This window comes from Porites lutea, chromosome 5 (genome assembly GCF_958299795.1).
Source record: "Porites lutea chromosome 5, jaPorLute2.1, whole genome shotgun sequence".
NCBI classification, from domain to species: domain Eukaryota; kingdom Metazoa; phylum Cnidaria; class Anthozoa; order Scleractinia; family Poritidae; genus Porites; species Porites lutea.
In genome coordinates, this window is record NC_133205.1 from 23,471,942 (window position 1) to 23,496,196 (window position 24,255).

A 24,255-nucleotide genomic window follows, 5' to 3' on the forward strand; every position below is an offset into this window, starting at 1 on the left:
CTGTTACAAAAATGCCTATTGGCTGAAGCATTTTTTGACCCGCTGATATGGGCGCAGAAAAAGAACAATTGTCCGAGTTTAAGTGCCATTTGAATGCAGAAGTGAGGCTGTTTTGTATATTTTGAAGCGTGTTACTTTAGTCTGTGATTCTTATCTGTTCTTATGCGCGCTCCAGATATGTTTCCTTTTGGACCACTATTCACACTGACAATAGTGTACTCAGTTCTCAAAGTATCTGCCGGTAAGTTTTTGTATTCCTAAATGAAAATTACCGTCGAATGCTTGCTTGTAGCTTCAGTTGCTAATCTTATATTGTTTATATTTTTAGCTTATTAATTAAACAGATTGTTTTGAATTTGAACTGCCATTTTCCGTTGTTTCTGGCTTATAAAAATCACAGGAAGTAGTGACTTCTTGGATACATATTTCTTGTCTGTTGTTTGATTAGTTGAGGCGCTTTAACGACTATATCATACAATGCATCACTGGGCCGTTTCAATTCTTAGGCGAGCTAGATAAAATAGAGCATGTGAGATGTTTCTGTTAAAGAAACAGACGGTTCTGGGTCCTTGAAATTACTTTCAACATTCCGTATAGAGTACCCTTGACCTCTAAACAACTTGCTAATAATCAATATCACCGGCTGTGGTCCTAGTCTGCAGTAACTCTCATTGCGAAAGACAGTATACTTTTGGTACTCAGCAAGCTAAATGGTGGTCTCGACATAAACGTAGCAAGAGGCAATGATTAACACTACGATTTTGTACTTCAAAACCGACCACTATGATAAACGAATTTCAGTTAACGTAACGTGAATGCCAACAACTTCGAAGCACCATTTAATTAAGTGTAATTTTTCCAGATAAGATCAGAGCCGGAAAGTTATGACAAACCAACGCTCCGCTTGCGCCTTCGTCTGACTATACTGTATTATGACAACGTAAGGCGATGAAACTAAGAGTAACATAAAGTAGAGATAATCATCGGCCAGTACAGATCAACAGTTAGTAGCCAAACTTATGGGGATCGATAGATGGGTGCGAGCTTCTGTAACAAATTTTTCTATTCCACCCGTCTACATATGCGACATCTAATTTGTCTGTTCTTTTCACAAGATTATATTAAAAACGTCTGGGCGTTTAAAGGTTTTTGGATTTTCAGATGCTTTTTACGAATTAGCCCCATGTATGTAGAAGTTGAATAAGACACAGTGTATAGGCACAACACAGCTCACGTGACGCACAATGAAGGCGAAGGACAAAACAGCTACACCACAATCAATTTGTTGCAAATTTTTTCCATTTTTTTTTTCTTTTTTTCTGAGCAGTAATTACTTTTTCATAAAACGGCTAGCGAATTGAATATTCCTGTGGTGGTATCTGTCTTAGCATGTCACGTGCATTGGACAAACTGACGAGATTCCAGTCGAGATTCGAACCGTAACATTCCTTAAACAGGGCGGACGATCTAACCAGCTGAGTTATAAAGAGGCCCACAGGTTTATGTGGGTGACACGCGTCCTCCCAACTGCTAGGATCCGTAGTGTCTTGTACAGGTACCATTTGTCTTCACTTCAAGCAATTCTTTTATGACAGGCTGGTTTTCAATCCAACCTCGTTGGTAGTTTGTACCTTGTATGAGACAAAGTAAATGTGAACAAAAAAAAACAGCCATCGGAGTAACTGTCACCAAATAATGAAGATAAAGTGAAAAGTAGTTATCCTGTTCACGAGTCTCTTTGATTAGTTCCTGAGGGCATAAGAACTGGGTCACTAAGCAATTGTTAATAATATCTGCATCGCATAGGGTCTGCACATTTTGTACTTCTTAAAAAAATCACCTGACATCGCTGGTTTGAGGGGTTGAACTAGCAAATGTGTATAGGGATGAGGGTCAGTCAATCCATCAACCCTTGCCGTTCCCAGAATTCAATAATATGAGATCTTGACTGCTAAAATGAAGGTTTGTAGATTTGGGGTGTGTAAATTAACTTAAGCCTTCTTCAATAGTATTAATTTCTTCTTTAGAGCACTTTTTTGTAAGTTGTGGAAGATAGGCGCATAGTTTTATTAATATTCTCCAATAATCCGGCTCAAACCAAACAAACATGTTCTTTAGAAGTGTAAACCTTTGTAAATTTCAACTGAACAGTTTAAAATCACCGTTGTTGTAAACTAACAGGCAACGTCGCGCCCGACACTAGCGGACATTTTTGCGCGTTGGCGTGATCGTCTGTTTGTACCCTGAGGAAAAAAGCCGCCAGTTGTCCGTTCTCTGTGTAGCTGTTTCAGTCAGGCAAATTTTCCGGCAAGTAAACTTTGTGTTAATTACTGTCATGAGCAAAACATTTGTTCACTTTGAGAAATGAACCAAAAATAACGCTGTGCTAGAATTGTTCTGTTCGGCTGGATGTAACATCATACAAAAAGCTCTTCTAAGCCGTTTGTTCCCTTGGCCGCTGTGTGAGAAGTTGTATTTCTTGTTTATTTAACATATACACTCGGGTTTTGCATGCTACTTTTAAATGAAATTATCCTGCTATTAGCTTTTCTAGAAGTATATTAAATAAACCAAAAGAGTCTGAAGTGTTTTTTAAACATATCATTGTGCTTCATTAACAATCAATAGAGTACTAAAGTGTTGACGTCATAAAACCAACTGTGTATTGAACAGTAGGTGGTTCGGTAACAAGCAGGTTGCTACCTGCTGGGGGTAAAAACACAGTCGACAAACAAAAATACCGAAGGACATGTAAACATCTGAATCTGCTTAAGGAGTCCTTTGCAGTAGGTCTAACTCTAAAAAAGTCATCATTTGGATAACTTTTTATGGTAATATGGTTTTTGCAATTTATCATTTGAAAATGTTGTTGAAAAAAGGAACCATGGAATACCAGTAACCGTGAAAGTATGGTACTTAACAATGGAACTCACACGTTAAAATATACATTTAAAGCCCCATCTACACTGTCTTCACTTTCCAGCTTCCTAGCCAGAAACAACAGTACTCTTTAATATTCCATCTTGCTTCTATTTACCGGGTACCCTAGTAATGTAAATGAAATATTTGCCATTAAATATGAAAGCTGCATAGCAGTTAAATACTGTTTTGAACTTCTGTTACTATTCTACCAAAATTATTAGAACTTTGACATCTAACATCATTGTTTTCAGATAGAGATTTTAACTGACTATGAACAGTGAACTATATTTGAGTCTCCAGTCGAGGGACTGGTGACTAGTGATTTTTCAAGCCAGTTACTTCTCATCCTCAGGGCCCACTCATTGGCTTTTCTAGGCTCAGGAGCCTGAGCATAAGTCTCAGGGGAGAAACAGAATTTTATAATAGTTAAAGCCACCTTGCCCCCCCCCCCCCCCCCTCCCACACACCACCTACTGGCAAGAGGTCCTTAACTTATTAGCCAGAATAGAGAATTTGCAACAAACGAGACTCTTGTTCCTAATTTTGTCTTGTTATGGTAAATTACCCAGTGAATTTTTAACCCAAAAAAATTTCTTATAAGGCAGCAACCAGGATTAATTTAAATAGAATGGTCAGGAAATAAAAAAGCATTATTATTTTTGTCTTTTTATTTATTTTTATTTTTGCTGATTGAATGAGCCACTCACCACCTTTCCCAAGACCTTACCACTGATCCTTTAGTATAGTAGATATTCTACTGCCGTGTAATAATAGAAACCATAAATGAGTTTTTATAACTCTTAGGTCAGCCTCACCTTGATCCAGAGCACCACCTCTTGCGGGATGTGTTCGCGAATTACAGCAAGGAAGTGAGACCCATCATTAGCAAGGATAAACCAGTGGTTGTTAACTTTGATATGATGTTCAGTCAGCTAGTGGAACTGGTAAGTACATCAGGACCATACTAAAAAGAAACCACAACAGGACAATGGAATCTTGAGTCACACTGTCTTTTATTAAATCAATGACTGAGTATTACAACTAGCCCTGCCAGCTTAGTAAGTTATGTGTCTTTCTTATGCAACAGGGACCTGTTTTCACATAAATAACAAGGCCTATTATTTGCAACAGACTGGTGTCAGTCTCTGGTTGACCATCATATACAGGGATGTAGCCAAGAAAAAGCCAAAAAGGTTTTTTTTATTAGTCAAGCCTGCTTTATTTATGCAACAGAACCTTAAAATCACATCATGGCTTTGTTTCCCAGAGCAATTTGAGCTGGTGGTAAGCTCTTTTTCAGCCAGTGAAATTAACCAGCAGCCAGCTCTCAGCAATGACTTTCTTACTGTCTGTCTTATTACAGAATGGACGTAGCCAGATTATGACAAGCAAAGTATGGATCAGACAGGTATAACACAAATGTCTTCTCTACACCTGAATCCTGTGATTTCAGGAGAAGGGAAGGGTACTCAGCTCAGGGGAGGCACTCATTTATTTTACCTAGATGGGTATGTGCCCCCAGGATGGGCTACCCAGATATACAAGCAAGATGGAGACAGAAGGTCTTATTATTTTCATACCCTAATTTGACATTTAGTTTGGTTTTGAAAATTTTTTGCCTAATACTTTTACAGTCTGACATGATGCTCTGGATTTTAAAAAAAAATGATCCTAACAAGACATTCTCACGGTTGAAAAAAACAGATTTTCAGATTTATTTATTTATTGATTGATGGATTGATTGATTGATTGATTTTTTTATTATTATTATTTTATTTTGCACTTTTGCAAGAGGATGCAACGAAAATCACGATAAATTACAAAAGCAAGACAAAATGTAGAACAAAAAACAACAGAAATCATGAAAGGTGAAATGTGCGCACTGACCAAAGGAGCTGATAAAATAGGACTCAAAACCAATCTGCTTTGATGTAAAATGAACATATCTGATAAGGTTTCCAAAATACCAAGGTTGGATTCAATGGTTGGATCACAGGAGTAAATTCAAAATACCTAGCCACTTGGCGGAACGTTTTAAAGAACGACGTATGGCCAAATTTCGGAACACTCCGCCATCTTTAACATTTGAATCGCCTAATGTGTTATGCCTCGCTATTTAAAGCGTGCCGATAAGTGGCAGGGTATTCTGAAGTTGCTTTAACGTGGTTAGTGACTGACCGTTCTCCGAGCTTTCATATCCACCTGATGCTAAATAAAATTCTCCCGCAAACACGGATGCAAAACCTGCAAACACAGTCAAAACAGGATCGCGCGCCGCCATTTTGGATCATGCTTAGCATCCTAGCCTCCTCTTCCATTTGGCGGGAAACTTGCGGCGCTTTTTGGGCGTTTTCCCATTTGTTGAGCTATTTTGAAAAAATAGCTCATATGTCAGTGGTGTGAGCGTATGTATCTTTGTGGCTTTGTATCTTTGTAACTTTGTATGTTCGGATGTTTGTTGCAAGAGCCAATAAGGTTGAAGGTACTATGAGTTGATGCTTAGGAACCAATGAGATCTTGGCATTTATTTAAACATGGCATTGCTAAAGGTCGAACAAGGGCACTTTGAGACCGCCATCTTGATTCTTCACAATTACTTCGTCTTTTATTACGGCTACAGGTGTTTGGAAGAATTACATTAAATATCTTCGTGACTCAAACGCTGTGTACAGTGATGCAGCTGTTTAAGGGTTCATATTTTAGTGTGGATGCTGCTTCAAGGCATTTCTGACCTAATTCGGCTATCGGTACAACACACGTCAGTATGAGTTCTGTTTCACCTGCTACAACTGGGTAGAGTATAAAAGATCATATATTTTCAAAGCTCTTCCAATGAAGCAATAATTGATATTTAGATATAGACTTTAATTCGAAAGTATGCGCCCTATAAATTGTGGTTTTAGAAGTTTAAAAGGCAGCTTATTTTATTTGAAAGCTGTATCGAGTATTGTTAATCCTGTAAACAAGCTTTAAAAATATTATTCTCTCGCTTACAAAGTTCAACCGACCTTTTTCGTTCTATTTAGTAAAGATGCGTAACTTAAGTAGAAGCAGTACAGTAGCGTCAGGGAATAAAATTGGAAGAAGCTAGTTGACACAATAATTAGATACTGTTGTATTGAGTGGAGTAACATGATATAAGTAGAAATATATTTCGCAGTTTGATAATTTTCTCGGAAGTTAATAAATGTTAGGCTATCAACCTTGACGTTGCATGAAACATAATTTAATTGAAGATGTTGTAATAAAGCCGAGGTGATTTCTTAAAATCGTTTGAGAAAATTTTGTAGTAAAACAATTTGCCTTTTTCTTTACGTACGAATTGAAAAAGGGCCAAAGACCAACATCTTCACATGCAAATTGTGTGAATGAGTTATTTTTATAGTTGTGTTTACTAGATAACTCGAATTCCCTCAGGTACGACCCACGAAAGGGGGCAAAGTCCAACACTCTCACGTGCCAGCTGTGTGACAGTACATCTCATGCAGATTGGCTTTTCACAATAATAATAGGAACTTGGACGTATGAAGACCTGTTTCGTTTAGTAACCAATGCCTTAAAAAGGCTCTTGTCTTTTAAGAAGCAGTTGCTTTTAAAACATGGAGAAATAAGTTGTCGGAGTTAAAGACTTTTCACAAATGTTAATAAATGTTAGGTTATCAACCTTGAAGTTGCATGAAGCCGTGGTGATTTCTTAAAATCGTTTGAGAAAATTTTGTAGTAAACAATTTGCCTTTTTTTTTACGTGCGAATTGTAAAAGGGCAAAAGACCAACATCTTCACGTGCAAATTGTGTGCATGAGTTATTTTCATAATTCTGTTTACTAGTTTACTGTGTGATAACTCGAATTCCCTCACGTACGAACCACAAAAGGAGGCAAAGTCCAACACTCTCACGTGCCAGCTGTGTGACAGTACATCTCATGCAGATTGGCTTTTCACAATGATAAATAGTAACTTGGACGTATGAAGACCTGTTTCGTTTTGTAACCAATGCCTAAAAAAGGCTCTTGTCTTTTAAGAAGCAATAGCTTTTAACACATGAAGAAATAAGTTGTCGGAGTTAAAGACTGTTTCACTGAGTAGAATCGCACGTGAAAACCTCGTGAATTATGATGATGCAACCATCTACCACAATGATAAAAATCCTGGTATTTCGTAACTATTCAGTATTCGATGAGTCACATTTTAGCTTAAGAAACTCCGAGGAAACCTTAGTGTTTTCCTTCTAATCAACGTTTGGTGAGTAGAAATTTATTTTACTTTAACGATTTGTTTAACCTGCACCAGATGTAACAGGGAAAGACAGAGGAAAGTGAATATATAGCTTGAGGATCGACTCAGCTGAGCTTTTTCGCGTTTTCATTTCGCACAAAAACCCAATCTACATTTAGGATGAAAAAGGTAGATTCATCACTCTTGGTAAGGTTACACCGAAGCATTAAAGTTACATTGAGGCATTCAAAATAGCTCATGCACGTTTAACGTGCCTATGTTTAGAACTAGCTGGCAGGGCAGGCCAGACCAGTCCAGTTGTAAGGAGAATTTCATGGTTAATCACCATACATTAGTCATCCAAACATTTCACTTTCAAAATGACCGGTCCGGCCGCCCAGTTCTGACTCTTAGCCTCCAGGACAAAGGCGAGGAAAATACAGTATTTGTCGGTCAAAAAATCCTCAAAAATTAAAAACATTCAGTTTTCTTCTTCTTCTTCGTTTCGTTGCCTTAAGAATAAGTTTTCTTCAGAAAAATTCACGTTGATCACTTTTCGATTTCTTTTTTCAGAGTTGGAATAACCCTTTCCTGAAGTGGAATCCGGATGATTATGGTGGTGTAAAGTTTATAAATATTGATCCAAAACTCATTTGGAAGCCGGATATTGTTCTTTACAACAGGTAGTATATATCCTCCTTCTCCTTCTTTGTACTATTTATCATTTAAATGTCGCAAGTGTTTCAAAATTTTTACTTACAATCAGCGACAAAATTGTCGAGACACCGTTAACTGGGGTATATTTTCGAGAACAAATCAGCCTGGACCCCTCCCTCACCTCTCCATTTAAAGTGTGGTTATTTGTTTATTTTATTTTATTTTATTTTATTAGCTTCGCCTATTACTGAAAAAAGGAATAATAAATGCTTAATAGGCAGGGGTGCCACAACAGCGGTGAACCAATTACACTGGGGCCGAGGCCAAGCCTGAATTGCGAAACACATTCTTAGGAGGGGGTGGGACCTGGAGAGGAAATAGAGCTCCATTTTTTTCTTTTTGAAGCAGGTAAAGTGGTATACCACCAACTCCCGCCTTGCGGACACCTCACTATAACGGACACCCCGATATAGTCAACTGCCTTATAGCGGACACTGTAGGGACCTTGCGTTAGAGTCCTCATTGGCGAGAGTCACTAATAACGGGAGTTTATTTCGGTCAAACGTCTGCAGTCAGAGTTGCCTGTATTACGGGCTCTCGATAATGAGGTTACCAACTCAAGGTCCCTACAGTGTCCTCTTTAACGGGAGTTGACAGTAGATAGTAAGCAGGTGAAATATGATCGTTCGGGTGAATACAGTCCTGAATAGGACTGTTTTTGATAGTAACTGACGATTCGACGATATGTGCGGAAGCCTTACAATGTCTTTTATTTTGTTTACCATTTAGCATTCAGAGCGACAGTGGGGAGATGTACAAATTCAACACCAAAGTGGTTATCAACCACAACGGCTCTTGTCAATGGTACGCACCAACGGAGGTCAAAACAGTCTGCAAAATCGACATCACTTATTTCCCCTTCGATCAGCAGCGCTGCATTATGGTCTTTGGATCGTGGACCTATACAAGTTCCTCGCTCAACCTCAAACTGGCTCGCAAAGAAGTGGACTTATCGGGATACATTTTAAACGGTGAATGGGATTTGGTTTCTGCTGATGCTGTGCGTAATGTTGTCAAATACAGTTGCTGTCCAGATCCTTTTATAGACATCACTTACAACCTGACTTTGAGAAGAAGGGTCACGTTTTATCTCAACAATCTGATCTTCCCGTGCGTTGCACTAGCGATTTTAACCGTATTTGCGTTCTTCTTACCTCCCGAGGCAGGAGAAAGAATCTCGTTGATCATAACTATTCTTCTCGGCCTTACCGTTTACACTCTAATCTTCACAGAGAACATTCCGCCGACTTCTGAAGTTACGCCACTTCTGACAAAGTACTCCACGGCAATCATGGCTCTTCTGGGAACTTCTCTCGTTGTGTCTTGCTTGGTGCTCTGGACTTACCATCGAGACCCATCGACAAAAATGTCTATTTGTTTCAATTTTGTGGTTTTCAAATTCCTTGCCAAGCTCCTTGGAGTGAAGGTTGAATCAGAAGAAGCATCAAAAGAGCAGCCAAAGCGAAAATGCACTCCAGTCATGGTTGGAGACCGCTGGCCAACATATTTTCCAGTTCAACGGCGCACTGTTAGTGAAAACGGGAATGCAAGTCCCCGTCGCTCACCGAAGCAGATCTCTCCGACTGACAATGCACAGGAATTCGTTTATCCCTCGCACATTGAACGAAAATTTGACCAAGTTATCGCAAAGCTGGAAGCTGTAGCAAGTTCTCTGACATGCGATCAAGAAGAGGAGAGCAAGAAAAAGAAATGGCAGACTGCTGCTCAAATCATTGACAAATTTTTCTTCTGGTTGTTCACTATTATAGTGATTGTAGTGACAGTGGTAATGTATTTTACGATACCCAAGTACGATTAGAAATGGGGGAATTTTTTAACTCCAGCGGCTAGTGAGACTGGAAATGAAACTAATCCAATTTTGTGCCCAAACCCATCACGATTTGTATGGTCGCGACACTTAACCTAAAGAACACCGTGTTCTTTAGATTATAATTGGTAAATCTTAAGAGACCGATTTGTTTGATGAACATCCAAAGTGAAAGGAAGCTAAGACCATCGGCTTGTTAAACGACTAAGTGCGTCAGGTTTCACGTAGTACTTTTTTGCCCTTTTCGTTAAATTAGCACCGCCAGAATAAGCACCATATTTTTAGGGAACAATATCTTAGTCATAACTTACATGATCTCTTTGTTTCGTTATTTTCAAATGGTTCTGTCGTCTTTACGGGGAGGAAGGGCAAGCCGGGATATCGATACCGTCGTAATGGGTTTGCCGTACAAAGACAAATACAAGACCATGTGGCATCTGACGTGAAAAGAGTCCAATTATATGATCAGAAATGATCATAAGACTTTGTATTCAGTTTTGGAAGAAATGAGCACTGCTAGTAGCAAAAAATGGTACGTTAACTAACACAGGCAATTGAAAAGGGCCTTCTTGTAGCAAAATCCTCTGTGCGGGCATACATAATGATACTGAGGACGCTCAAATTAGTTTCTTGTATGTCAAAAAAATAAGTTGAATTGAATGGAGATCCACCCAAACGTAGACTTATTTATACAAGCTATCGCACTTAATGTAACATCTTCGTAAAGCAAAGTCTACTTGCATTTTTGAGTATTGAATAAAATTAAATTAGTAAGTACAAGAAGGCAGCTAAGTTAACGCGTATTAATAAGATCTAATAGGAACATTTATTTCCTCTTGCACTAACTTGCGACATTTAATAATTTAGTTGTAATGTATTTTTTTTTTGTTTTTTTTCATTTACCTGTTTGGTTGTTTGCAAATGTCGCTATAATTTGCAGTGATGTGCACATGTGCAATTCTTCAGTAATTCAAAAAATCAAGTAAAAGTATATTATTGGCCTTTGTTCATAGTACTGTTACTGTTTGCACGAAAAGCCAGGCAATCGTTTTCGAATAACGTCAAGTTTTGATTGTCTAACTGATCGTTTTTGGTAGCCTGCGATCATCAGTTTTCATTTGGAGCCCACTCGGCTGGTAATGTACTTGTATAGAGTAAGAAAATTATATTCTATATCATACTTAAGCCATCACTAATTCAATTTTTTTACTCCGATCGTATGTCTCGTCAAGTTGTTCGCCAATGTCCTGAATTTTAACTTTCTTCAGGTTTTTGACGGAATAAAGTTTCTGTCGATTTAAACGAAAAGCCTCCTTCCATCCGACACCTTGAGCAAGTGAGAGGACATTCGGTGGAATGACAACAAAGTACTTGAGAAACAGTCTTCTCCACAAAGCTTCACTCGAGCAAACTTTATGAATAGCTCGGCACACCTGAAAAAAAGGAAAGCAGGTAATGACGACTGAAATGAAATTTCATGTCCCAACTAAATATGAGAACGGAGCTGAGCAACAATGATCTAAGCCGATATGCTCCTTGTTGTTAGAGTATTTCAAAGGATGTGTGTTCTTAGAGAGAATCAGGAAAGTTGCTCAAATATTCAAATAGACAATGGGCAAACGATGACTGGTGCTGGCCTGCGATTTCTGAGCTATCGACTATAATAATTTCGGGCCATTCCTCACCTATTGAACTATCAGCTAGTAAACCCAGGCGACAATTTGGGCTCACCAACCCACAGAACTACTGACATGTCCTACTATCTCGACTCAAAGACTGTCCTTTTATATCCTAAAACTATAGTTCAGTGGAACTCCGTGTCTCCAGATGTCTACAATATTAATTAATCCGTCCGATGATCTGTTCCTGCTTAGTTCCGAGACAATACCCATCAAAATTGTTGGACAAGGCATTGTTCCGGAATTGACCAACTAACTAATCAACTAGTTGCTAGCTGTTGTTTAGGTTTTTATGTTGTCTTCTATTGTTTTTGTTTTGTTTGTTGTTGTTTTTTTTTTGCCGACCACATCGGCTGATTATCCTCTTTATGGGGGATTGCTAAGTGTATTGGTAAATACAGGATAATAAATATCAACCGCCGCGGGTGAGCTCAGATGGCGGCGCACTGATCTGTCTGTCGTGGGTTCAATTTTCTGGCCAAACCACGAGCAACAATCTTGAAGATAACTAGTAAAATCATGCTGGCTGTGATTTTGACTGTTCCAGGCGTCCAGATAATAAAGGAGGACCCGAAATGAAGAGTAGAGGGTAAAAAAAGGAAGATAGGAAGAGGAAGAAAGGAGGGAGTTCTCTCGCCCTCTCTCCCTACCCCCTTCCCTCCACCCCCTCGCTGATTGTTCCTACGCACGTTTCCATTTCCCGTCTCCTGTATCTACACTATCTCACTACCTCTGATATAGACGATGACAATCAGCGTCAAGCCATTGATTGACCTTCTCAATTCTCGACGTCTTAAATTTGAGGGGAACTCAAAAACAAGAGCATAATTTGAATATCGTATCGTTTACCACGAAGTATATTGGATTACTATCAAAATAAATCGACCTCTTTAAGTTCCCTGTACTTAACGCATGAGTAAAAATTTTAAGTAAGCCCGCCCACAAGGTATTAAATTAGGGTGAAGTATATTTTTGGAGTCCCAAATAATATTTTTAACTCCTTACGCCTCGGTCAAAAAAACACTCCGCAAATTACTTCCTTGATATTTTGAATTCAGAAGATGACTCCTGAGATGACTATATTGATACGCCCACCTTAATTGAAAAGGTAAAATTCGCCAAAAATGTCGGAAAATAAATTCTTGGTTATTAGTTTATACTTTTACAATTTATTTGTTTAATTCTTTCTTCTTTATTGTGTTATCTAGTTCTCATCCATATTACGATTTTTATTTCATTTATTTGTAATCTGTAAACTTTCCTTTGTTAGCCTCAGTCTTAATTTCATATTTTTCACGCATTGTACTTCTTTGAATAGCCTTGCTAATTGCGGGCAATGCTTCTGCAATATTATCTGTTTATTAATAAAATTTGTTGTTGTTGTTGGTCATCAGACTAAATATCTGAATCTGCACGTTCCAAGGTAATCTCTCACCCAGATCTCCTACGGCCAGGGGAAAGGCACGACTATTACCAGCAGCCAATGAAAAATGAACTTGTATCCACCTTTACCAGACCTCAAATTTCAGCGTAAGACAGAGTGAGATCTGGGTACGAGATTAGTCCCCAGGGACATAGCAAAAAATGTCTGCCACGAGATCAAAAGAACCGATTGGAAAGTTCTTTAAAGTCAAGGGCAGTTTATACAACACTAAAAAATATAACTTACTGTGAAGGAGAAATGTTTTCGATATACTGATCAGAATTTAAACGAAACGAAAAGAGGTATGTTCAGTTAACATACCATATGGTTTTTATTATTAATATAGCGCTAGTGGGAACGGAATTGAATGAGTAACATAAAATTAGAGGAATTATTTTTCAAATTCACTACCGGTAGTTGAATTAACACAACTTTTTTTATCGACTGAATTGATTAGAGGACTGAGTGCCGCCCTTAATTATTTTGACAATGATGTACTCTTACTTCGTTCGGTTTTCAGTCAGCGCGAATCAGGATAATGATTCAGACATTCACATCGAACATTGTGTTTCTAGTAAATTCAACACCTGCCCTCTCCTTACACAACATTAACACTATGTAAGCACTTTGCGGAAAATGTTGGGTTGAGGAAGGGAGGGTTGGGTGGGGGAGTTTCCAAAGAACACGATGAGATCCTTTGATTAAACTGACGAGTTGTACGAAACTGGGAGGAACAAAGAGATTTGTCGAGATCTTTCTGTTAATTTTTCAAACCCATCGAAATAAAATGAGGATCTCAAAATTGATATGAGACTTATGTTGGGTTCAGAAATAATGTTTCTGTAAAATTTTATCAACTATTCGCCATAATGGCGGCTAGCACTGAGTTCGAAGGTGAGGCGAAGTGAAGATCAATTACTGAGCCTCAGGTCATTTTTTAAAATCATGCAGTTGGGCAACGAATGAAAAGAAACTCTTTTCTTTGCTCACATGCAAACTGAACTGAAACTAAACTCACCTTCTTGTGTGATAAATAACTCTGAATTTAATGAATTTAGGCTCGATCAAAGGATCGGAGTCCAGGGAGCACACTGAACACTGACAACATGAAGGACTACTAACCTTTCTAATTGTCCAATAATGGAAATCTCAACCGCTCTGAAGGGTGCTACTTCGAGCTTTGTTATGACTTTTTTTTTTTCGCTCATGGAATCGATTTTTCACGATTTCTGGCCCTCGAGTTTGCATTTAATAAAAGCTTTCTTGTCTACACGCTAATAAAGACAAATTCCTTTAGCAAAAGGAAAAACATTTCGACAAAGAGATCGTGTGTCTCAAACTTTTTGTTCAAAAACTATTAATAGTAAACGACAGAAATGAGGTATTTTAGAGAGAAAAAATAATCTGACGAATGGTAAAGACACGAACTAATGGCATAACTGGCCAAGGAAAATTTATCTCATTAAAATGTGTTCACTTTACATCCAACAGAAAAGTTTATTTTCTCACATTCACCATTTCATAACACTCCGTACCACTGTTGCTCGTAAATCATCGAGTTATTTTTAAATTGACAAGAAAAAATCAGGTTTATTTTCTTTTTTATGATTATATGGTGTTGTAGTTTTCGTTTCCTCGCGGAGACACGAACGACTGCAGTGTGTGAAAATATTTGCATAGCATATAAATAAAGAAATGATCCGCCTAAAGAATGATCGAGAAAGACAAATTTGAACCACTGTTTATCCAAAATCTTTCGCCTGATACGAGCTATTTATCCATGTTTGTTAAGGTCTCCCACCAATTATGAAATAAATACACGTATCTCACCTGTGCAAGTCGAACAACGTCAAGGACATCAAGCCAAACAAATATTTCAACCAGTATATCACTCTTCATATAAGGCAACCAGCATTGTGAAACTAAAGAATTGACACGGGAAAGTATGTCATTTCCAAACACTCGTCGAATCTCTCCTTGCAGCCTTACACCATTTGAGGTATCAGTGAATTCTTGCCACGATTGAACTGTTTCGCTCGGAGACGTTTTCTCGTTGCGCAATGTTATTCTCCAAGTGCGCCAAATAATAGAGTTGTTAACGACGGTTAAAGAGAAAAAATCTTTGCTTGGTGCCTGGCCTATTCCAGAAATCTCAAAAATCGAGCTGGCTCTTTTCGAAGTTTTCATAGTGCTGTGATCACGAATACTTGGCTGTTTCGCCTAAACATTAAGCATTTAGAGAGGATTGTAGCAAGAAAATTATAAGATAGGTGAATTACGAAAACCACGGCTAATAGTGCTCTACCAAGGCTATTAGAGACAAGAAGGTGTCTTAGTTAATGCCCCTTTGTTCTTTCAATGTTCGGAAAGCGAAGGAAGTGTTAATTTGGTGTTAGATAAAAATGGAGCTTTAATCTCTATTTTAATACCCGCAGATTTGGAATTTGATTCGTTTTGCCTTGTTAAAAAACAATGAAATAATTGGTATCAGCAGGGTGGTAGGCAGCTGGAGAATGTCTAATTATAATTTCAATTTTAAGCAGCTTTTGTATGTAATGAAATTGCTTTAATTCTCTAAAAGGAAAAGAAGACAGAAAACGCTTTAGAACATTCTAGTCAACAGTTGACGAGTCTTTGGTCTTTTCTCTTTCAAGTCGTCTTGGTTTTATAGTTTTGTTTCCTTTTACAATAACTGGGACCAATCTGAACTGATGACTGATTGTTTTGCAATCATGACATTAGCGACTAATTCAAACCCCTTACTAAACCAGTCCACTCAATGAGCCAGCATAAATGTCTTAAATCTAATATTTTCAGCTAGGTGAAAATAATTGTTTGTCTGTTTCGTTTTGTTTTAAAAATTTTCGTCAGCCTGAATAGACAGGAGGTCGATCAAAAATTTTGATAAAACCATCGTAAAGCATCTTTTTTATATTATTATTTAAATCATACTATTCAGTTCGGATTTATAATTAGTAACTCTGAATTTTTATGAGTGAGGCGTTAGTGTAGTTACATAGTGACATGAAGGTTTTTTTATTGTAATCAAATAAAATACATGTATAAATGGTTCTGATTCCACAAAGTTTAGTTTACAGAAATGGTGATTAAATTTTGATTAACTGTAGTTTCAATAGTGCACCCACTTCGGGTAGCAATTGTGAATAGGACAACTGAGAGAGAATGACTCGACGAGTACATTCAGTCTCTTTAGCTGGACTAATACAGGGCAGGAAGCAACAACAGCGCTTCTGAAGTGATAAACACTTGTAAAGAGGGGCTTAAAATATCAGAAGCCACTTTAGATGCAAAAATAGCTAAAATAGTTGATATATGGTGTCTGCATGCTAAATCGGAACTGAACTCCCTATTTCTCGTATCCGTTCATCTTTCAATGACGTGCTGATATACTTTATAGACTGATACCGCTACAAATTGTTGCGCTCGCATAATTTAACTATGCAGAAGACAGCGGGGGTGGAGTTCGCAAAAGTGATATACGACGTGACCTTGTAGAGGCTCGATGAAGGGGGATGCAAATCACGTGGCAGCACGTAGGATATGAAATAATGAGAAACGGACAGCCATGGCCATTATCGCCCAATATAAGTTTCATGAATTAGCATCTTTTCCTCTTTATAACCAAAACAGAAGAAAAAGGCAAAGAGCTGCTCAAAAACAAATTCTGAGTCTTACCGCTTCCTTGTCTTGCGGCTACTGAGTGGAATTTCCGTTGGTTAAAAGTCACAGGAACGGGATTGAATACGTGGCTGAAGAAGTTTCCCGGCGCCGATCCGCTAAGATTAAGGCACAGAATATTTGGTAGATTTATCACGTGAGAAACAGCACGGACCAGCACCGGTATTGATCCACTTGTATTAAAAAATAATTATATTGATTATATCTTATTTCCGTGATACATGTATTGAGTAGACCCTTCTCGGAGCCCTGTGAGGCACCTCATGCAAACACGTCTGACAAACAAAGCCAATCTATATTTTCCAGCATATTTTGGATTACCCTGCGCCACAGACGAGGCTAAACTCGAATAAACTGATGAATTTGTGAAACCAGGGGCCCATGGGCTCCTGGTGAATCCTTTTACAAGAACTGATGCGCCAGGAGCCGATTAGTATAATCGGCTCCTGATACGCGTAAAATTGTTCTTGGTCAATCAGGGGTACCCAACGAGAGTATAGTTCAAAACCACTTAAACATAGCATTGTTAAACGTATTTTAGTATTTAAACGGTAGATATAGGCGTATTTTTAACCCCTAAAAATTTTTCATCTGTTCGGATTTCCTAGCTGAAAGTCTAGTGATCCGGAAATTATAGGGATCAAAACTTACCTTTGCGAAAATTCCAGCCAGAAAAAAGGCTCCAGAAAATTCTAGGTGACCTTTTTAGGGTAAAAATCCGTTAAAAATAGACAATTATACGATATTTTAGGTGTTCGAGAATCCTAGGAGAGGCACGCAAGCAAGAAATTTTACAACAAATGTTCCGAAAATTCTAGATCTCAAATCGTCTTCCGAACAGATATTTTCCGAAAATTGTCGTTGGGTGCCCCTGGTCAATTTTTATGAACTGAGCGCAATATTGCTGGCGTTCCTTCCAACGTGCAGGATGAGGTTTTTTTTGCCTTTAAGTCGATTTTCTTCACGGTATTGCAGTATTTGACGATTTCCCTTGCGTTACACATCTTATTACGGCCGGTGCTACACACTCTCCGATGTTTTACTGGCCGAGATGAAAAAATCTTGTTTCTACAGTTTGAACTTCCGTGGCGGTTATATGATCAACAGATCTAAGAGTCGAAAAAGAAAGCCTGAACTGAAATGTTAAGCCCCACTATCATTATTATTATCATTAATTATTATTATTACTACTATTATTATCATTATGATCATCATCATTATTATGTTATTTTTATTATTGATATTATTATTATGATTATTATTATGAGGTTGTTCTTTGTAAGCTCCGCAACTGTTAAGCCTTCATCATTACCATATTGAATTATGGAGTCTTATGACTTTTGAGTCTGTGGATGAAATTCTTTGGTGTTAGTACAATTCATGTGTATATGTAACCGTTTTTGCCATATTTTTAAATGGTTCTATAAGGTTTTCAAAATTTAGAAATTATATCGAATTTCAACATTGCCCAAGTGGTCCGAAGTGGTGAAAGTTTTTTAAATAACTGCAACGATCTTTCGTCTGTCCATATTTATCCGTTTCATCTAAACTACATGCTAAATCTGTTTTTTTTTTTCCAAGATATATGCGCACTTTTGTACTAGGGTACGAGTTCCCAGTAAAATTTAATGAAAACCTGACCAGCTCAGTAATGACGATGATATTGTTGTCTGAAAGACTCCAATATCACTGAATTTTTTTTTCTTTACTGTTCCACTCGATTATTCTTCTCTTTTTTACCTTTCTTGCATAATTCTTTATTTATTTATTTTTTGCTTTCTTTTCAGTCATGTGAGACGGATTCTACTTGCTTATTCAAAGCGTATGACACGATTCAAACTACCTCCAAGGCTATAGTAGTCTGCTACACAGCCGTTTTTAGTGTCGTCACGCAACGCGGAGAAGCATTGCGTGACGACACTAAAAACGGCTGTGTAGCAGACTAAGGCTATAGCTAAAAGGGTCACTCATAGGGATTTAACAACAACTACCACGTGAAACCTTGATCCGATCTAGCTAGAACTTAGAAGTGGGCGCAAGGAAGAACGGGCGCAAGAACTCTCTTCGCACTTCCAAACGCCTTCTACGCAGGCTAGCTAGAACGGTGTTTTGTGTTACTTTATTTTAAAAAAATGCTTTCAACTTCCTCCGTTAAGGAAACTGACGTAGAAAAGATTCACTACTATTATCTAGTTGTATGTGACGGAATGTACATTAACGACATTAACGGCCCCATACCGGTTTGTGAAAACAAAAAAACAAATCAGTGTGCGTCCCATGCATGTTCCGTTTTGCCGAAAGCTATTAAAACATCTTTTAAAGTTACGTTTAAGGTTTATTTTGTTTCATTCCTAAAAATAGAAAGAAAGCGGCCGGAAACATAGGTTTAAGCCCCAGCCTAGACCGCTTAATTCCGCCTTAATAGCAAGAACATTTTCTTGACAAAAACCAAGAGAGAATGTCATTCTCTCTTGCAAAAACATATATGGATTGTGAACAACAAACTGGCACTGTATTCTACTTTTTTTTGTATCACAACTATGAATCGATATGAACCAAAAATCAAAACCGTTCCATTGACAAATCTCGAATCTTACACGGCATGCCCTAACAACCTCGTCCCAAAGCCTGTGTACAGACGCCCCCCTGCCCTCAGAAAAAATCGGGAAGAGAGTCTAAAGAGTTAGCCTGTGTACAGCGCCCCCCCACACCCCGCCCCCTCCCGCTTCCCTCAGGAAAACCTGAGGCTACTAAAGACTCTCTCTTCCCGATTTTTTTTGAGGCGAGGGGAGCGTCCGTACACAAGCTCTGTCCCCAGGGCTTCGAGGGAAGGAAACAAGGTCGATCAACCCCAAGTTAAAGGTTGATACCCTACAAAAAAACACAGCATCCCTTTAACTGCAGCCAGAGTAATTGGCCATTCTTGTTAGCATGAATAAACCGCTAAAACAAGAATTTTGTAGTTTCCAAAGCCGTAAGATGCTCGAAATACTTAAGTTGAAACCCTTTTTAATACTGAAATAATTACAGTTTCTCCTTAACCCTTTTATGTACTGTACTTTAACTCGTGAAATCCCTATCCTGTCATGACATGAGGGACCCATGAAGCCTGAGTGCAGTTACCTCTTACGGGCGGAGCCTCCCCAGCATACAGGGGCACCCAACGAGAATATAGTTCAAAACCACTTAAACATAGCATTGTTAAACGTATTTTAGTATTTAAACGGTAGATATAGGCATATTTTTATCCCCTAAAAATTTTTCATCTGTTCGGATTTCCTAGCTGAAAGTCTAGTGATCCGAAAATTATAGGGATCAGAAGTTACCTTTTCGAAAATTCCAGCCAGAAAAAAGGCTCCCGAAAATTCTGGGCGACCTTTTTAGGGTAAAAATCCGTTAAAAATAGACAATTATACCATTTTTTAGATGTTCGAAAATCCTAGGAGAGGCAGGCAATCAAGGAATTTTTGCAACAAATGTTTCGAAAATTCTAGATCTAAAATCGTCTCCCGAACAGATATTCTTCCGAAAATTGTCGTTGGGTGCCCCTGAGTATAGGGCAGTGATAGGACCTCCCTCTCTGACCATGGAATAAAGCTGATTTAGAATGGACGAGATTAATCTAGATTACTCACAAATAACAAACCTGAGTTATTTGATATGGATTTCAAAGTTTTCAGTCTATTTGAAGACGTATTCTCGGTGAAGCCCAAGGCGTTTATTGGTTTGATATTCCCATCGCTACGGTGCCCTTAGTCTGCTACTCAGCCGTTTTTACTGTCGTCACGCAACGTTCCTCGGAGCGTTGCGTGACGACACTAAAAACGGCTGTGTAGCAGACTACGGTGCCTTCGCTCCAAATACAAGAGACCACCCTACACAAACATTCCTATAATCAAGTAATTATATAACATCAAGATTTGAGCTGCAACAATAATAGTGTAATGGTAGACATCAGCATTTGCTTGCCTATTATTTATATACTGTTTTCAACCCTAAGTAACGCCCGGGGGGTACTCCTGGGAATTCTTGGTAGGGTGTGTTGCCCGGTTCAGGCTCTAAATCCTTACCCTATTTTAGGCCAAAAAATGTTATTTTTTATATCCGTTATCAGACCTGGCCTCTTAAATTCCATACCCAGATCTTTCCTCAAAGAATTTATGTCATCATTACTTAGATTAGAACAGCAACAAAAAAATCACTCGTTTGGAATTGAAACGATAAATACATTCATACACTCCCGTAGTTCCCTCGAGAGTCATACCCGATTCCAGAGCAAAATGGACGAAATCTATACCCGTTTTCAGACCAAAACGGCGCAAAAACCAGGCCTGTTTGGGGCGGCACATACTGTGTATGGCATTTGTAAGGAGTACCCCCCCCCCCACACACACACACACACACACACACCCACACACACACACACACACCGGACAGTAACAATGCAATACAGTGGCCGGCAGGGGTTTAGAAATCTCTTCTGAACTTTTCAACATGACTTTGGTCGGTCCCACGAAACGTGTTAGTACACGAACGATTAAGGGCCATAAGGCTCAATAAACATGATCATGAGCTTTAACCAAACAAACCAAACCGGGGATACGGATGAGTCAAAACTATCAAATAGTCAATTGGATGGAACACTGCGTCCGGTCATCACATAAGGTCAAGGTTCTAACTCCTAATCAAGCATTTTTTTTTTTTCAGACACTCCTTTTGATCACAAGTGAATCTGCTTGGTTTGAAGCCACGTACATAAATGTTTCCTTGTCTTTGAATAACACAGTTTCCCCCACCCCACCACTGCGAGGAGGAGCCACATACTTTAATTGCAGTCGGTGGGAAATAGCTATTGAGTTCATTAAATGGAATCTAAATGTCTAAGTCTTAATTTTAAGCTAATTTTTTAGCTTTCAACCCAATCTAAAAATTAAAGAAACGATGTTTGAAACAACACGTGTTTCGAGTAAAGTGCCAACCTCGTTCCCAGGGTTCTCTCCTACCCGCCCCCTGGGGGGGAACGAGGTTGGTAAAGTGCTGCTTTACACCTTCTATGAGTGATGAGGGTTGTCTTAAATAGCTTTAGTTTAGAATCAAATGTCCTCTCATAATATGACTGTATTTGGTCAGTTTGGGACGAAAACGGAAAAGTACTTTGAACTGTGTAACTATTGCAAGTGTGATTTAGGCAAAATAAGAGGCATGCGCCTAAACATGAATTAAATGACATATCCATGTGATACGACTGGCTCCGAGTTAAAGAGGAATTGTACCGATGACTCAGGCAAAATAAGGAGACATATGATGACTGTGTTACTTTCTTACAAATTGAAAGTTGCGTAGATTCGATTGCGAAGGCGTCACATGTATCCCTTGAGGAAAAGACCCACAAAAGACAACAATAATAGCTGGTCTTCTGACTGCATTGTTTGTTCTGACCTGAAAGGGGCGAGGCTAAATGCGGTAGACCGCGTGAGGAAGTTTAAGAAGTCTTTCCACATTGAAGAAGGGGCTCTTTAAATCTACAAAACGTTATTTCGTATCGAAACTTTATTCAGCAAAGAAAATCCATTTTGCATAAGCTTCTTTAGCCTTTTTTTTTCTTTTTCCTTTCTCGAAGTTCATTTTGGAATTTTGTGGGGGCTGCATCAGTAGAACGGATCTTGGCTAGAGCTGTTCCAGACAAGTGCTCACTTCCGGCAATTGTCGATGAGGTTTTCGAAAAACGTTCTTCCATAATATTGCCGTTGTAAGTCGTGAATTCATTTGTTTCTGGGTCAAAAACCAAACGCATACAGTGCTATATATCACAGTCAGTGGGAAAAGCTAGTGAAGCTGTCCTGGACTTCTTTGGTAACGTCATTGTCCACAACATGATATCAAACTGACATAAATTTCGAAATAAAAATGTTTTTGATGTGTCCAAATAGGCTCTAGGCTTCCTTCAACCTAATATATCTACAAGATAGAATTTTCCGAAGACAAACTAATTTTGGCGCATTCTCTCTAAGACTGCAATAATGCAAAAAAAAGGAGGGACATGTGTACGTGGGATTTTGCTGTTTAAAAAAAAAAGATTTTTTCGTCACATCAGTCTGTGTTGTGGAGTAATTATCAATTCTATCTCGGTCGAGAGGGCAGCTAACAAAGTTGATGTCACGTAGTTCATTATTATAATTACCTTCTAGAACACATACAATGAAAGCAGCTGAAAACAGCTGCCTCACTGAATAAAATCACTTCTGAAAGTTGATCAATTCTGGATAGACCGAAAAGGAAATATTTGAATTTTCAAGAATAGCACGATCTTTCCGTTTCGGGGTTAAAAACAAATGAACGCTGTTTCTAGTCATTTGTGGGTGGCACACCGATAGACATACGTCGAAAATATCATAAAAATTCAAGCACCCAACAGTTCGAAGATTTTCAAATACAGTGCGAAAGGGAGTAATTTCTAACGTGGCCAACTCTTTTTTGGATCGTGGATTGCTCAATACCCATCCGACCGCCACTTTTTCGTGACTGGGAATTTCTTTATTGGCGCCGACAATTCCTGTTTACATAATAGGCACTCACGGCAAACATAGAACGCGCCAAAAACTCGTTTACGACGCTATTGTTTTGAAAGCGCGAGAATGGTCTCCGCGTGATTTGGATCACGGGAAGCAAGGGCTAATTTTGAAAATGTGCAGACTTTCAGAGATGTGAGAAGAATATATCTAACTTTATACAGGGCATATGCTTCTATTAAGTGGACCTTTAGCGATGGAATAAATCATGCGTAATGTTGTTGAATTAAGTGATTTCCGTTGGGCTTACGTTTTATGACCTTCAGCGATCTCGACAAAGCTCCTAAACACAATATGACGTACAGGAACACTGAAGCTCGAGACGATGAATAAGCGATCAACTGCTATGAGGGATGTGGACGATGCGTGATATTTGTTATCGTAATAAATTCACTATCCACAGACTACATTCGAAAATGATACAGAAAACAGATATTTGATTAGTGAGAACATACAGAACATCTCGATTTTTTTTTTCATTTCCTCTTCGATACTTTTCATTCATTTTTTGCTGAAGTATTAAAATTCTGACTCAGTTGTCTTGTATCACGGAAATATTCCAGACCACGGAGATCAAAACACTGAAAACTTTATGATTTATTTTACAATTCATATTTACAATAATGACATTTTGTGACAAGTCAATGTTCCTTCATTGCTCAATTCAACAAACGCGCATCTCTCAAATTCTCATTATTCTCTTCGCAGTATACTTAAATAAACGTCTTTTTCGTATCCAGCTTGTAACTGAAGTCTTCGCGTAAACCGATGTGCATGAATATTATTTCCCAGATAAAAAAGAGGGAACGTCTCCCTTCCGAAGAGAGTTACTGAACAGTTACTTGTGGATGTTCTTGTGTCCGCAAATTATTACGAGGCTGTGTGTCTGTTGGTGGTTAAGACATTACAGTCTGTCAGATCGGCATTTACCAGTTGAAGCTCGGGTAAAACATTCATTTTGTCCAGTTCCATTTCTATAATAAGAGATGTTAAGGCATCGTCATCCAGGATAACCGAGTCAAATTTTAAAGAGCTTGAGTCTAAAACGTCCATCTTTTGCACCTCGAAATTTCCACTTCTGTGAATGCAGTGTGGTATAGGGTAAGCGTTAGAGTAGGTAAAAATGCGCTCTGAGCTCTTGTAAGCAGAATTGCCACTTGAAGACGAAAAAGGCCCAGGGCTTGAAATGGGTCTCACGAAGGA

General features: G+C 38.5%; 2 protein-coding genes across 3 annotated transcripts; one reads left to right on the forward strand and one right to left on the reverse strand.

Moving 5' to 3' along the window:
• Positions 1-10,194, forward strand: LOC140936816 (neuronal acetylcholine receptor subunit alpha-10-like). Its single transcript, XM_073386317.1, has 5 exons — positions 1-241; positions 3,727-3,866; positions 4,286-4,330; positions 7,711-7,820; positions 8,584-10,194. The coding sequence occupies exons 1-5, from the start codon at positions 163-165 to the stop codon at positions 9,671-9,673; spliced, it is 1,464 nt and encodes a 487-aa protein (XP_073242418.1). The 5' UTR covers positions 1-162; the 3' UTR covers positions 9,674-10,194.
• A 491-nt stretch (positions 10,195-10,685) lies between these two features.
• LOC140936815 (F-box only protein 36-like) lies at positions 10,686-16,617 on the reverse strand. 2 transcript variants are annotated; one of them, XM_073386316.1, is made up of 2 exons: positions 14,615-15,164; positions 10,686-11,115 (listed from the first exon to the last, which is right to left on the reverse strand). In XM_073386316.1, the coding sequence occupies exons 1-2, from the start codon at positions 14,969-14,971 to the stop codon at positions 10,864-10,866; spliced, it is 609 nt and encodes a 202-aa protein (XP_073242417.1). In that variant the 5' UTR covers positions 14,972-15,164; the 3' UTR covers positions 10,686-10,863. The 2 variants fall into 2 exon arrangements, 1 of the variants encoding a protein (XP_073242417.1); XR_012165414.1 differs by lacking the exon at positions 14,615-15,164 and adding an exon at positions 16,481-16,617 and having other exon boundaries at positions 10,991-11,115.
• Positions 16,618-24,255: the final 7,638 nt, after the last annotated feature.

What these genes read in the sequence shown, in the direction of transcription:
- LOC140936816 (XM_073386317.1), top strand. Translation starts at nt 163, where the DNA reads ATGCGCGCTCCAGATATGTTTCCTTTTGGACCACTATTCACACTGACA. An exon ending in GCAAAGTATGGATCAGACAG is followed by an intron (nt 4,331 to 7,710) that starts GTATAACACAAA and finishes TTCTTTTTTCAG; the next exon opens with AGTTGGAATAACCCTTTCCT. An exon ending in GATATTGTTCTTTACAACAG is followed by an intron (nt 7,821 to 8,583) that starts GTAGTATATATC and finishes TTTACCATTTAG; the next exon opens with CATTCAGAGCGACAGTGGGG.
- LOC140936815 (XM_073386316.1), bottom strand. Translation starts at nt 14,971, where the DNA reads ATGAAAACTTCGAAAAGAGCCAGCTCGATTTTTGAGATTTCTGGAATA. An exon ending in ACGTTGTTCGACTTGCACAG is followed by an intron (nt 11,116 to 14,614) that starts GTGAGATACGTG and finishes CCTTTTTTTCAG; the next exon opens with GTGTGCCGAGCTATTCATAA.